Source organism: Triticum urartu, chromosome 5A, assembly GCF_056163025.1.
Source record: "Triticum urartu cultivar PI428250 chromosome 5A, HENAU_Tu73, whole genome shotgun sequence".
NCBI lineage: Eukaryota > Viridiplantae > Streptophyta > Magnoliopsida > Poales > Poaceae > Triticum > Triticum urartu.
In genome coordinates this window covers 563,943,779-563,958,220 of record NC_141877.1, presented here as the reverse complement: position 1 = coordinate 563,958,220, position 14,442 = coordinate 563,943,779, and the positions used below count along the sequence as shown (strand labels likewise).

General features: G+C 48.1%; 1 protein-coding gene across 1 annotated transcript; it reads left to right on the top strand.

The window, feature by feature from the left end:
- Positions 1-13,638: 13,638 nt before the first annotated feature.
- On the top strand, positions 13,639-14,442 carry LOC125529746 (histone H2B.1-like). The gene has a single exon (XM_048694164.2). It carries the CDS (start codon positions 13,727-13,729, stop codon positions 14,183-14,185), a length of 459 nt encoding a protein of 152 aa, XP_048550121.1. The 5' UTR covers positions 13,639-13,726; the 3' UTR covers positions 14,186-14,442.

Genomic DNA, 14,442 nt, shown 5'->3' with positions numbered 1-14,442 from the left:
ATCCACTTAGTCAGGAGGTATTTGGCAAGCATGTTAAGGCTATGGGTTTACGAATATTTGAATGATCATTTTGGACAAGTGGGAGATGTTGGTATATTCAAATTACTTGGAATTGTTAAATATTCGGAATACCTCATTATGGAATTATACATGTATTTGTACATGGAATTGTTTTACATGTTTAGCATGGAAAATTATCACTTGTTGGAATGTACTTAAGTAACATATGCTTAAGGAAGCTGGTCGATTATTAGTGGAATACAATATACTATTTATATTGGAAAGACTATCCGGGTACACTGATGATTGGAAGGAGCTAGATCATATAGTTAGATTACAGCTCTAATGTTGATCTACATAATTAGAGGAATTTACACTCTATTATGGCGCGTTGCTCACAAGCGCGTGCTCCGGGGACAAAACGGGTAGAATCCGTTAAACAGACAAATATGATCATGGTTGGTAATTTGATCTGGACTCTATCCCGGAAACTAGTGGAAAAGACTAGGAATCTTATATATGTATAAGAGGTGGACTCTTTGGAAAGACAATATAAGAAGGTCCCTACCCCCTAGCCTCAGATATGCGAATTGTGAGCGGCACCACGGATAAGCGCAGAGGAATTAGGGGGTAGACCGCAAACCCTAAATTTCTAACAAAGCTGATGTCAAGCCCCGCGCATTGCCATCCAGGTGACCTTGCAGGAGGCGCCGCCGCGCCTTCTAGCCTCCTCCCGCGCCCTGCATCGAGCCGCCGGGCCAGCGATCGCCAGATGTCGTCCCTGCTGCCAGGGAACCTCGTTTTCCACCCGTTCCCGTCTCCGGCGCCGCGCTAGGCCTCCTCGACGCCCTTGTTGTTGCTGCTCCTCGTAGGTCATCATGGTGCCCTCGTCTCTGCTCGCGGGAGGATGAGTACGACTGCGGCTTCGATCTGCAATGCGCGAAGCCCCTTGGACTTGCTTCGATCTGGTTACGTCGAGACCACCGTTGCAACGTTGATTCCTCTGCCCCAGAGCACCTCAAGTTCGTCTACACAAGACTGCCAAGTACCTCTACGCACGGATATCGCCAAGTACCACGAGGATACGAGAACAACTATCGTCGACGGGCATGTTGCCAAGTTCCATGACACCGCATAAGTTTCTTCTTGAACATGTATGACTACAACGTGAATGAGTACCACGACGACCCTCGAAGAGCTCGGATCCGTCAAGTTCCACTACCGCCGTGAACAACTACTGTCGCCGAGATCGCGAGAACCTCTACTTCCTCCTCGAAACGTGAACGACTACCGTCGACCCCAAGTGACTCGGATTCGTCAAGTCCTTCTACGAAAACGTGTACTACTACCGTCGCGAGTACCTTTACCGTCGTCGTGTACCCCCCTACTTCCACTACGTCCTGAGAATGTATACTTCCTTTACTTGGCACCGAACGAGAACCGTCCCGTTTGCACACTTCTAAGGTATAACCCCGAGACGACGTCCGTGAACGAATGCTTGCGATGTTTGAGATGCTCGTGTTTGCACCGTGTCCAAAGTGTCACTCGTTTCCTTGTCGCCAACTCATGGGACACCCGGAATCCGGGAGCGCCCCACCATCTTTTGCACGCATCTGCACACTTCCCCTTTGCATCGGAATCTCAATCGAGTTACCGGAAACCGGGACGTTGTCGTGGCACCGTTTCGTTATCGTTGCCATGGCACCCCTTTTTATTTCCGCCACGATGACAAATGCTTCTTAATATGCTCTTATCAACTTATTCATAAATATTGCATAAAACTTGCATGTCATCCGCATCATGATAACAACTTCAAGAATGTTTAAAATTGTTGTTTGCTTCAAATTGCTAAATGCATATGGGGATTTACCAGATTCGTTGTTTGTTATATCTGGCCCCATTTAAATTGCTTAGATTGTGTAGTTTACTTTTGTTTCACCTCTTGACATGCTTAACAACATTTAACATTGGTGAGTACATAACCGAGAGAGAACGAAATAATTGATGTGGTGTTACGTCAACATGCAACTCGTTGCATATTGGACTCCACTTAAATTGTAGTTTTGTTTGTGCACTTTGCCATGCCATGCCTCATTAAACCGGACATGCATCATACTTGGTTGTGCATCATGCCATGTTTATGTGATGGTTGTTTACTATGTTGTTTGCTTCTTTCCGGTGTTGCTTCTTCGGGTTAGTTCCGATAACGTCGCGTTTGTGAGGATCCGTTCGACTACGTCCATTTGTCTTCTTCATGGACTCGTTCTTTTTCCTTGCGGGATCTCAGGCAAGATGACCATACCCTCAAAATCACTTCTATCTTTGCTTGCTAGTTGCTCGCTATATTGCTATGCCTATGCATCGATACCTACCACTTGCTATATCATGCCTCCTATATTGTCATGCCAAACCTCTAACCCACCTTGTCCTAGCAAACCGTTGTTTGGCTATGTTACCGCTTTGCTCAGCCCCTCTTATAGCGTTGTTAGTTGCAGGTGAAGATGGAGTTTGTTCCATGTTGGAACATGGATATTTGTTGGGATATCACAATATCTCTTATTATATTAATGCATCTATGTACTTGGTAAAGGGTGGAAGGCTCGGCCTTATGTCTGGTGTTTTGTTCCACTCTTGCCGCCCTAGTTTCCGTCATACCGGTGTTATGTTCCTTGATTTTGCGTTCCTTATGCGGTTGGGTTATAATGGGAACCCCTTGACAGTTCGCCTTGAATAAAACTCCTCCAGCAAGGCCCAACCTTGGTTTTACCATTTGCCACCTAGCCTTTTTTCCCTTGGGTCGGCCAACCCAAGGGTCATCTTTATTTTAACCCCCCCCCCCCCGGGCCAGTGCTTCTCTAAGTGTTGGTCCAACCTGACTGATGTCCGGCGCCCCCTGGGAAACCAGGGTCTATGCCAACCTGACGTCTGGCTCATCCGGTGTGCCCTGAGAACGAGATATGTGCAGCTCCTATCGGGATTTGTTGGCACATCTGGGTGGCTTTGCTGGTCTTGTTTTACCATTGTCGAAATGTCTTGTAACCGGGATTCCGAGTATGATCGGGTCTTCCTGGGAGAAGGATTATCCTTCATTGAGCGTGAGAGCTTGTGATGGGCTAAGTTGGGACACCCCTGCAGGGTTTTGAACTTCCGAAAGCCGTGCCCGCGGTTATGGGCAGATGGGAATTTGTTAATGTCCGGTTGTAGAAAACGTGACACTTAACTTCATTAAAATGCATCAACCGCGTGTGTAGCCGTGATGGTCTCTTTCCGGCGGTGTCCGGGAAGTGAACACGGTGTTGGAGTTATGCTTGACGTAGGTTGTTCTAGGATCACTTCTTGATCACAGTTTCTCGACCGTGCTTTGCCTTCTCTTCTCGCTCTCATTTGCGTATGTTAGCCACCATATATGCTAGTGCTTGCTGCAGCTCTACTTCACTACCTTTTCCTACCCATAAGCTTAAATAGTCTTGATCGCGAGGGTGTGAAATTGCTGAGTCCCCGTGACTCACAGATACTTCCAAAACCAGGTTGCAGGTGCCGATGAACCGTGCAGGTGACGCAACCGAGCTCAAGGAGGAGCTTGATGAAGATCGTGTTCGTTATGTTGTTCCGTTTCCAGTTGATCAGTAGTGGAGCCCAGTTGGGACGATCGGGGATCTGTAGCATTAGGGGTAGTCTTCTTTTATTTTGGTTCTGTAGCCGGACCTTGATTGTATCTGGTTGATGTAATGCTTTATTCATGTATTGTGTGAAGTGGCGATTGTAAGCCAACTCTGTACCTCTTTTCTTATTCAGTACATGGGATGTTTAAAGATTACCCCTCTTGCGACATTGCCTTCAATGCGGTTATGCCTCTAAGTCGTGCTCCGACACGTGGGAGATATAGCTGCATCGAGGGTGTTACAAGTTCCCCTTCTATCCCTTTTTCCTTTTCTTGAAACTAGTGGTCTTGTTAACCATCAACACTTGATGCTCTTTCTTGATTTCTACCTTCGTTGATTTCAGCATCACGAAGAGCTTGGGAATCGTTTCCATTATCCCTTGCATATTATAGTTCATCACGAAGTTCTAGTAACTTGGTGATATTGGCTAGAGAACTTTGTCAATCACTATCTTATCTGGAAGATTAACTCCCACTTGATTCAAGCGATTGTAGTACTCAGACATTCTGAACACATGCTCACTACTTAAGCTATTCTCCTCCATCTTGTAGGCAAAGTACTTGTCAAAGGTCTCAAGCCTTTCGACATGGGAATGAGTCTGAAATACTAATTTCAACTCTTGGAACATCTCATATGCTCCATGGCATTTCAAAAATGTCTTTGAAGCCCCGATCCTAAGCCGTAAAGCATGGTGCACTAAACTATCAAGTAGTCATCATATCGAGCTTGCCAAACGTTCATAACGTCTACTTTGGCTCCTGCAATCGGTCTGTCACCTAGCGGTGCATCAAGGACATAATTCTTCTGTGCAGCAATGAGGATAAACCTCAGATTACGGAGCTAGTCCGCATCATTGCTAGTAACATTTTTCAACATAGTTTTTCTCTAGGAACATATCAAAATAAACGGGGAGCAACATCGCGAGCTATTGATCTACAGCATAGTTATGCAAATACTATCAGGACTAAGTTCATGGTAAATTAAAGTTCAATTAATCATATTACTTAAGAACTCCCACTTAGATAGACATCCCTCTAGTCATCTAAATGATCACGTGATCCAAATCAACTAAACCATGTCCAATCATCACGTGGGATGGAGTAGTTTTCAATGGTGAACATCACTATGTTGATCATATCTACTATATGATTCACGCTCGACCTTTCGGTCTCCAGTGTTTCAAGGCCATATCTGCAAATGCTAGGCTCGTCAAGTTTAACCCGAGTATTCTGCGTGTGCAAAACTGGCTTGCACCCGTTGTAGATGGACGTAGAGCTTATCACACCCGATCATCACATGGTGTCTCGGCACAACAAACTTTGGCAACAGTGCATACTCAGGGAGAACACTTTTATCTTGAAATTTAGTGAGAGATCATCTTACAATGCTACCATCAATCGAAGCAAAATAAGATGCATAAAGGATAGTTATGCAAATCAATATAAGTGATATGATATGGCCATCATTATCTTGTGCTTGTGATCCCCATCTCCGAAGCACTGTCATGATCACCATCGTCACCGATGCGACACCTTGATCTCCATCGTAGCATCATTGTTATCTCGCCAACTATTGCTTCTACGACTATCGCTATCGCTTAGTGATAAAATAAAGCAATTACAGGGCGATTGCATTGCATACAAATAAAGCGACAACCATATGGCTCCTGCCAGTTGCCGATAACTCCATTACAAAACATGATCATCTCATACAATAAATATAGCATCATGTCTTGACCATATCACATCACAGCATGCCCTGCAAAAACAAGTTAGACATCCTCTACTTTGTTGTTGCAAGTTTTACGTGACTGCTACGGGCTGAGCAAGAACCGTTCTTACCTACGCATCAAACCACAACGGTAGTTCGTCAAGTTAGTGTTGTTTTAACCTTCTCAAGGACCGGGCGTAGCCACACTCGGTTCAACTAAAGTTGGAGAAACTGACACCCACCAGCCACCTATGTGCAAAGCACGTTGGTAGAACCAGTCTCGCATAAGCGTACGCGTAATGTTGTTCCGGGCCGCTTCATCCAACAATACCGCAGAACCAAAGTATGGCATGCTGGTAAGCAGTATGACTTGTATTGTCTACAACTCACTTTGTGTTCTACTCATGCATATAACATCTATGCATAAAACCAGGTTCTGATATCACTGTTGGGGAACATGGTAATTTCAAAAAAAAATCCTATGCACATGCAGGATCATGGTGATGCATAGCAACGAGAGGGGAGAGTGTCGTCCACGTACCCTCGTAGACCGTTAAGCGGAAGCGTTATGACAACGCGGTTGATGTAGTCGTACGTCTTCACGATCGACCGATCCTCGGTACCAAACGTACGGCACCTCCGCGTTCAGCACACGTTCAGCTCGGTGGCGTCCCGCGAACTCACGATCCAGTAGAACTCGGGGAAGAGTTTCGTCAGCACGACGGCGTGGTGACGATGTTGATGAAGCTACCGTGGCAGGGCTTCGCCTAAGCACCGCTACAGTATGACCGAGGTGGATTATGGTGGGGGGGGGCACCGCACATGCTTGGGAGAGATCTTTGTGATCAACTTGTGTGTCTAGAGGTGCCCCTGCCCTGTATATAAAGGAGCAAGGGGAAGGACGGCCGACCCTTGTTGGTGCGCCAGGAGGAGGAATCCTCCTCCTAGTAGGAGTAGGATTCCCCTCTTTCCTACTCCTACTAGGAGGGGGAAAGGAAGGGAGAGAAAGAGAAGGAAAGGGGGCCCCCCTCTCCTAGTCCGATTCGGACCAGAGGGGAGGGGGTGCACTGCCTGCCCTAGGCCGGCCCCTCTCTCTTTCCCTTATGGCCCAACAAGGCCCATTAGCCCCCGGGGGGTTCCGGTAACCCCTCCGGTACTCCGGTAAAATCCCGATTTTACCCGGAACTCTTCCTATGTCCAAATGTAGGCTTCCAATATATAAATCTTCATGTCTCGACCATTTCGAGACTCCTCATCATGTTCGTGATCATATCCGGGACTCCGAACTACCTTCGGTACATCAAAACATATAAACTCATAAAATCGATCGTCATAGAACTTTAAGCGTGCGGACCCTACGGGTTCGAGAACTATGTAGACATGACCGAGACATGTCTCCGGTCAATAGCCAATAGCAGAACCTGGATACTCATATTGGTTCCTACATATTCTACGAAGATATTTATCGGTCAAACCGCATAACAGTATACGTTGTCCTCTTTGTCATTGGTATATTACTTGCCCGAGATTTGATCGTCGGTATCCCAATACCTAGTTCAATCTCGTTACTGGCAAGTCTCTTTACTCGTTTCGTAATGCACTATCCCGCAACTAACTCATTAGTTGCATTTCTTGCAAGGCTTATAGTGATGTGCATTACCGAGAGGGCCCAGAGATACCTCTCCGACAATCGGAGTGACAAATCCTAATCTTGATCTATGCCAACTCAACAAGTACCTTCGGAGACACCTGTAGAGCACCTTTATAATCACCCAGTTACATTGTTACGTTTGGTAGCACACAAAGTGTTCCTCCAGTAAACGGGAGTTGCATAATCTCATAGTCATAGGAACATGTATAAGTCATGAAGAAAGCAATAGCAACATACTAAACGATCAAGTGCTAAGCTAACGGAATGGGTCAAGTCAATCACATCATTCTCCTAATGATGTGATCCCGTTGATCAAATGACAACTCATGTCTATGGTTAGGAAACTTAACCATCTTTGATTAACGAGCTAGTCAAGTAGAGGCATACTAGTGACACTATGTTTGTCTATGTACTCACACATGTATTATGTTTCCGGTTAATACAATTCTAGCATGAATAATAAACATTTATCATGAAATAAGGAAATAAATAATAACTTTATTATTGCCTATAGGGCATATTTCCTTCACTTCATGTCTCAAAACAATCATCAAGTATCAAACTTCTCATAATATTCAGTGCACTTTTTATGATAGTTTTTATTCTACCCATCTTGGATGCCTATCATATTAGGACTAATTTTATAGCCAAAGAAAATTACCATTCTGTTCTATAAGACTCTCAAAATAATATAAGTGAAGTATGAGAGATCAATAATTTCTACAAAATAAAACCGTCACCATGCTCTAAAAAGATATAAGCGAAGCACTAGAGCAAAATTATCTAGTTCAAAAGATATAAGTGAAGCACATAGAATATTCTAATAAATTCCGATGCATGTGTGTCTCTCCCAAAAGGTGTGTACATCAAAGATGATTGTGGTAAACTAAATAGCAAAGACTCAAATCATACAAGACGCTCCAAGCAAAACACATATCATGCGGTGAATAAAAATATAGCCTCAAGTAAATTTACCGATAGATGAAGACGAAAGAGGGGATGCCTTCCGGGGCATCCCCAAGCTTAGGCTTTTGGTTGTCCTTGAATTTTACCTTGTGGTGCCTTGGGGCATCCCCAAGCTTAGGCTGTTTCCACTCCTTATTCCAAAATCCATCAAATCTTTACCCAAAACTTGAAAACTTCACAACACAAAACTCAACAGAAAATCTCATGAGCTCCGTTAGTATAAGAAAACAAACCACCACTTCAAGGTGCTGTAATGAACTCATTCTTTATTTATATTGGTGTTAAACCTACTGTATTCCAACTTCTCTATGGTTCATACCCCCCGATACTAGCCATAGATTCATCAAAATAAGCAAACAACACACAAAAATAGAATCTGTCAAAAATAGAACAGTCTGTAGTAATCTGTAGGTTTCGAATACTTCTGTAACCCCCAAAAGTTCTGAAATAAATTGCTGGATGTGAGGAATTTGTCTATTAATCAGCTGCAAAAAGAATCAACCTAATCGCACTCTCCAGTAAAAAATGGCAGCAAATCTCGTGAACGCTAAAGTTTCTGTTTTTTACAGCAAGATCGCAAAGACTTCCCCCAAGTCTTCCCAAAGGTTCTACTTGGTACAAACACTAATTAAACGCATAAAACCACATCTAAACAGAAGGTAGATGAATTATTTATTACTAAACGGGTGAAGTGGGTGAAGTGGGGGAGAGGAAACGAGAGGCAAATGGCAAATAATGTAATGTGAGGGGTAAGAGTTTGTGATGGGTACTTGGTATGTCTTGAATTGATGCAACCTCCCCGGTAACGGCGCCAGAAATCCTTCTTGCTACCTCTTGAGCATGCGCTCGTTTTCCCTTGAAGAGGAAAGGGTGATGCAACATAGTAGCGTAATTCTTTCCCTCAGTTTTTGGGAACCAAGGTATCAATCCAATAGGAGGTGACACACAAGTCACCTAGTACCTGCACAAACAAACAAGAACCTCACAACCAACGCGATAAAGGGGTTGTCAATCCCTTCACGGTCACTTATGAAAGTGATACCTGATAGAGATAATAAGATAATTTTTTTGGTATTTTTATGATATAGATTGGAAAATAAAGATTGCAAAATAAACGGTAATAGAAATAGCAAAGTAATATGAAAATAATATGATGGAAGATAGACCCGGGGGCCATAGGTTTCACTAGTGGCTTCTCTCAAGATAGCAAATTCTACGGTGGGTGAACAAATTACTGTCGAGCAATTGATAGAAAAGCGAATACTTATGAGAATATCTAGGCATGATCATTGTATATAGGCATCACGTCCATGACAAGTAGACCGAAATGATTCTGCATCTACTACTATCACTGCACACATCGACCGCTATCCAGCATGCATCTAGAGTATTAAGTTCATAAGAACAGAGTAACGCATTAGGCAAGATGAGATGATGTAGAGGGATAAACTCAACCAATATGATATAAACCCCATCTTTTTATCCTCGATGGCAACAATACAATACGTGCCTTGCTACCCCTGCTGTCATTGGGAAAGGACGCCGCAAGATTGAACCCAAAGCTAAGCACTTCTCCCATTGCAAGAAAGATCAATCTAGTAGGCCAAACCAAACTGATAATTCGAAGAGATTTGTAAAGATATTTAAATCATGCATAAAAGATTTCAGAGAGGAATCAAATATTGTTCATAGATAATCTTGATCATAAACCCACAATTCATCAGATCTCAACAAACACATGACAAAAAGAATTGCATCGAATAGATCTCCAAGAGAATCGAGGAGAACTTTGTATTGAGATCCAAAGAGAGAGAAGAAGACATCTAGCTAATAACTATGGACTCGAAGGTCTGTGGTAAACTACTCACACATCATCGGAGAGGCTATGGTGTTGATGTGAAGCCCTCCGTGATCGATTCCCCCTTCGGCAGAGCGCCGGAAAAGGCCCCAAGATGGGATCTCACGAGTACAGAAGGTTGCGGCAGTGGAAATAGGGTTTCGTGGTGCTCCTCAATGTTTTCGGGGTATATGGGTATATATAGGAGGAAGAAGTATGTCGGTGGAGCTGCGAGGGGCCCACGAGGGTGGGGGCGCGCTTACCCCCTGGGCGCGTCTCCATGCCTCGTGGCCTCCTCGCTTCTTTCTTGAAGTCCACTCCAAGTCTCTTGGATCACGTTTGTTCCAAAAAATAACTCTCCCGAAGGTTTCATTCCGTTTGGATTCCATTTGATATTCCTTTTCTGCGAAACACTGAAATAGGCAAAAAAACAATAATTTGCACTGGGCCTTTGGTTAGTAGGTTAGTCCCAAAAATAATATAAAAAGGTAAATTAAAGCCCATTAAACATCCAAAACAGATAATATAATAGCATGGAACAATCAAAAATTATAGATACGTTGGAGACGTATCACCATCGTCCTCGTCCTTGGTCGTGGCGCGATCCTCCTCGTCAGGCACGCCTACTGTGATGTCTAGCCACCCCGCCCTCTGCCCCGCCGCGGCGACGTGCTTCCTCCCACGCTCCGCCGAGATCGACGCCGCTGAGGCCGTGCTCTGGTGGGCTCGGTTTCTGGCCACCGCACCGGGGTCTCCTGCACCGACGTCACGGGCCTGATTAGCGGGTGCTTCGAGATCCCTGCCGACGCGTTCTCGGTTCACTGGCATGGCCCGACAGAGTTCCTGCTGCGCTTTCAGCACATGGAGGATCGTACTCATGTGGCCGTAGGCGTAGCTCGCGGGCTGCGCTTCCGCCTCCTCATGCACCCTTGGAGCCGCCTCATCGGCGCCCACCCGGTCACTCTCCGCTTCAAGGTCGATCTGGAGCTGTCCGGCATCCCCGACCACGGCTGGCACAAGTCTTCCTCCGTCTCCCTGCTTGCGCCCTTCTGCTTGGTCGACGAGCTCGCCCCTGAGACCCGCAATGGCACCGACATGTCCGTCTTTCGACTGTCCGCTTGGACCCCCAACCCTGACATGATCCCTCGGGCGTCCAACCTCTACCTCACGGAGCATGGCGCTGTTCTCCCTGAAGCCAACCCCGACGTCGCGGAGCAGTTCGTCATGGAGGTCCTGCGTTACCCAGCGACCATCCATGTGATGCGCTACACCGACTTCAGACTTCCGGCTCCGGCGCCACCGCCGCCGCCACCCTCCGACAACAACAACCCGTTCGATGTGCCTCCATCAACGCCGTGCCCTGCCGCCTGGCCGCACCACTTCGATTTTCCGCGTCATTCCTGAAACTGCGGTGATGCCCGCCCTGCCTCGAGCTCTGGTTCCGGCAACAACGGTGTAGGCCGGCATTCCCGTCGCCGGCGGCCTCCCCCTCCCTCCGGTGGACGCGAGATCCTCGGCCCCCACCCTTTGCATGCTGACGCCCCTGCCCGGGCCCATGCAAAAATCCGCCTCGGACCCGTGCAAAGCCGCCTTGACCAGGTTGCGGGCGTGGAGACCCAGTCTCCCACTTCGACCGGCCCGGCTTCGCCCAATCCTGCTCCTCAGCTGCTGACTCACAGGTCATCCGTCAAGCCACGACCTCCAAGTCATCCGTGAGCTGTTGCGTGTCTTCGACGTGGCATATGGACTCTGCACCAACTTCGCCAAGTGTTCGGCTACGCCCATCCGTTATGGCGACACGGAGTTCGCGTGCATCAATGCCGAGCTTCCTGGCATCATGGCCACTTTGAGTAATATATTCATGTGGAGGGACTCCTCCCCCGGTGATTCTCAAAAAAATGCCGAGCTTGCTTGTGCTGTTCTCGACTTCCCCATCACATACTTGGGCATTCCCTTGTCGGTTCGGAAACCCTCGACTTCCTCCTTGCCGCCAATCGTCGAGCGGCTCGCGAGGAAGCTCTCCACTTGGCGCGTGGCTCTCCTCTCCCGTGGTGAGCGTCTCGCCCTAGTCCGTCATGTTCTCTGCGCAATCCCGTCTCACATCATGGTGGCCATCGCCATCTGCCCGCCGATACTCAAGCAGATCAACCACACCATTCGCAAGTTCCTTTGGTATGGCAGAAAGGAAACCCAAAGCGGCCATGGCCCTGTGCACTGACAACGCGTTTGCCGCCCTCTTGAGCTTGGCGGACTCGTCATTCAGGACCTCCAGCGCCAGGGCATTGCCGTGCGGGTACGCTGGCTTTGGTTGCAGCACACGGATCCCTCCAAGCCTTGGGCGCACCTTCACTTTCCGAGCGACCACTGAGCCTCATCCATCTTCCGGGCTTCCACAACCTGAGCCGTTGGCGACGGCTGGACTTGTCTCTTCTGGACCGACCACTGGCTCAATAGTCACACCATCTCGAACCTGGCACCGTCTCTGCTCCCCTTGTGCCGCGGTGCCTGAGGAAACGCACGGTCACCAACGCCCTTCAGGACTGACACTAGATCGCCGACCTCCGTGGCGCGCTCAACCCCACTGCTTTGACCGAGTACGTCCAGCTCTGGACGTTGCTTCGGTCTGCTACTCTCTCCAGCCACCCAGACCGCCTTCTTTGGCGATGGACTGCCAACGCCAAGTACTCGGCCAAATCCTGCTATCGAGCACTTTACACCGGATCTACTACTGCGCCATTCAGGCGCCTCACTTGGAGGAGTTGGGCCCCCCTCAGCGTCAAGATGTTCACTTGGCTCGCCGACCTTGACCGATGCTGGACCTCCGCTAGACTCGCTTGACATGGCCTGCCGCACAATGATCATTGTGCCCTGTGCGACCAGGCTGAAGCGACCATGCAACACATCATCATCGGCTGCCCTTTCTCTCGGCAGATTTGGCATGACGTACTCGCGCTGGGTTCGTGCTACTACCCCACCCCTCTATGGAGACGAAGACTTCATTCCCTGGTGCTCGGCCACAATCAAGGGATCACCCACCGGCCACCGCAAAGGCCTCGCTACGTTGGCTGTGCTCACGGCGTGGTCCATCTGGCGACACCACAATAGTTGCGTCTTCGACGACGAGAACCCCTCCTCGCGACTAATCGCATCGATCCAGGAGGAGGCCCGCGCCTGGACTAGAGTAGCGTGCATGGACTAGGCGTTCTGATAGCATAGGTCCATTCTTGTAACGGGCAGAGCACCCCGTCACCATGCTCTGCGGCTCCATGTCTTGCCTTTAGCGTACAAGGCATCGAGCTCGCACCCCCCCCCCCCCTCCCCAAAAAAAACATGCTGTCCACCTCCTTCCTATCAATGAAATGATACACACTCTTGCGTATTCGCGAAAAAAATAATTAATTTAATTTAAACATTTGTTGTAAATGAAAACTATTGTTGTATTGTGAATTGCTTTTCAGACCATTTATATATTCGTATGTTGAATTTATATTGAGATTTCATTTGGATATCATTGAAATGTGTAAATTTGTTTGATGCCACGCATTTTTCTACTGTGACGAGACACGGTGCGCACCCCGAACATTTGCCCATCCATTTTGCGTTTCTTTTCCGATCGTCCCGCCAAAAATTCATTTTCCTTTTCCGGTCCGCGCCCATAAATCCCGCCATGCCCACCGATCCGCGCCCCAACGCATCCCGCCCGTCCATCCAAAGCGGCGCGAACCGCCTCACACCGCTCCACGTCACCGATCCGCGGCACCAGCCCCTCCACCAATCAGCGCGCACCGCCTCCCAGCTATAAAACCACCGCCCCCTCCCCCCCTCTCCCCACCGCAGCCCAAATTCCCCAATCTCCTCCCGCACTCAACCTCAAACCCAATCCCCACCTACCCCAACCCCATGGCGCCCAAGGCGGAGAAGAAGCCGGCGGCGAAGAAGCCCGCGGAGGAGGAGCCCGCGGCGGAGAAGGCCGAGAAGGCGCCCGCCGGGAAGAAGCCCAAGGCCGAGAAGCGTCTCCCGTCGGCGGGCAAGACCTCGGCCAAGGACGGCGACAAGAAGGCCAAGAAGAAGAGCAAGAAGAGCGTGGAGACGTACAAGATCTACATCTTCAAGGTGCTCAAGCAGGTGCACCCCGACATCGGCATCTCCTCCAAGGCCATGTCCATCATGAACTCCTTCATCAACGACATCTTCGAGAAGCTCGCCGGGGAGGCCGCCAAGCTCGCGCGCTACAACAAGAAGCCCACCATCACCTCCCGCGAGATCCAGACCTCGGTCCGCCTCGTCCTCCCCGGGGAGCTCGCCAAGCACGCCGTCTCCGAGGGCACCAAGGCCGTCACCAAGTTCACCTCCTCCTAGGTTCGCCCGCCCCCCCTCCTGGTGACCGCTGATGATCCCCGCCGTGGATCTGCCTGCCTATCTAGATATATATAGTAGTATTAGTAGTAGCGCTTGATGGAAATCGTTGGACTGTTGATGGTTCGTGTGTAGTCGTGGTTGGTTTGTAAGAGGATGTCCCCGTGTGCTACTTTTGCCTGGTCGATCTGAATATTAATGGAACAATATCTGCTACTCCGAATTTGTCTTGAATCATATCAAGATTAGTTATATTTTGA

Bases quoted from the DNA above. Each gene is read 5' to 3' on its own strand.
- LOC125529746 (XM_048694164.2), top strand. From the start codon at position 13,727: ATGGCGCCCAAGGCGGAGAAGAAGCCGGCGGCGAAGAAGCCCGCGGAG.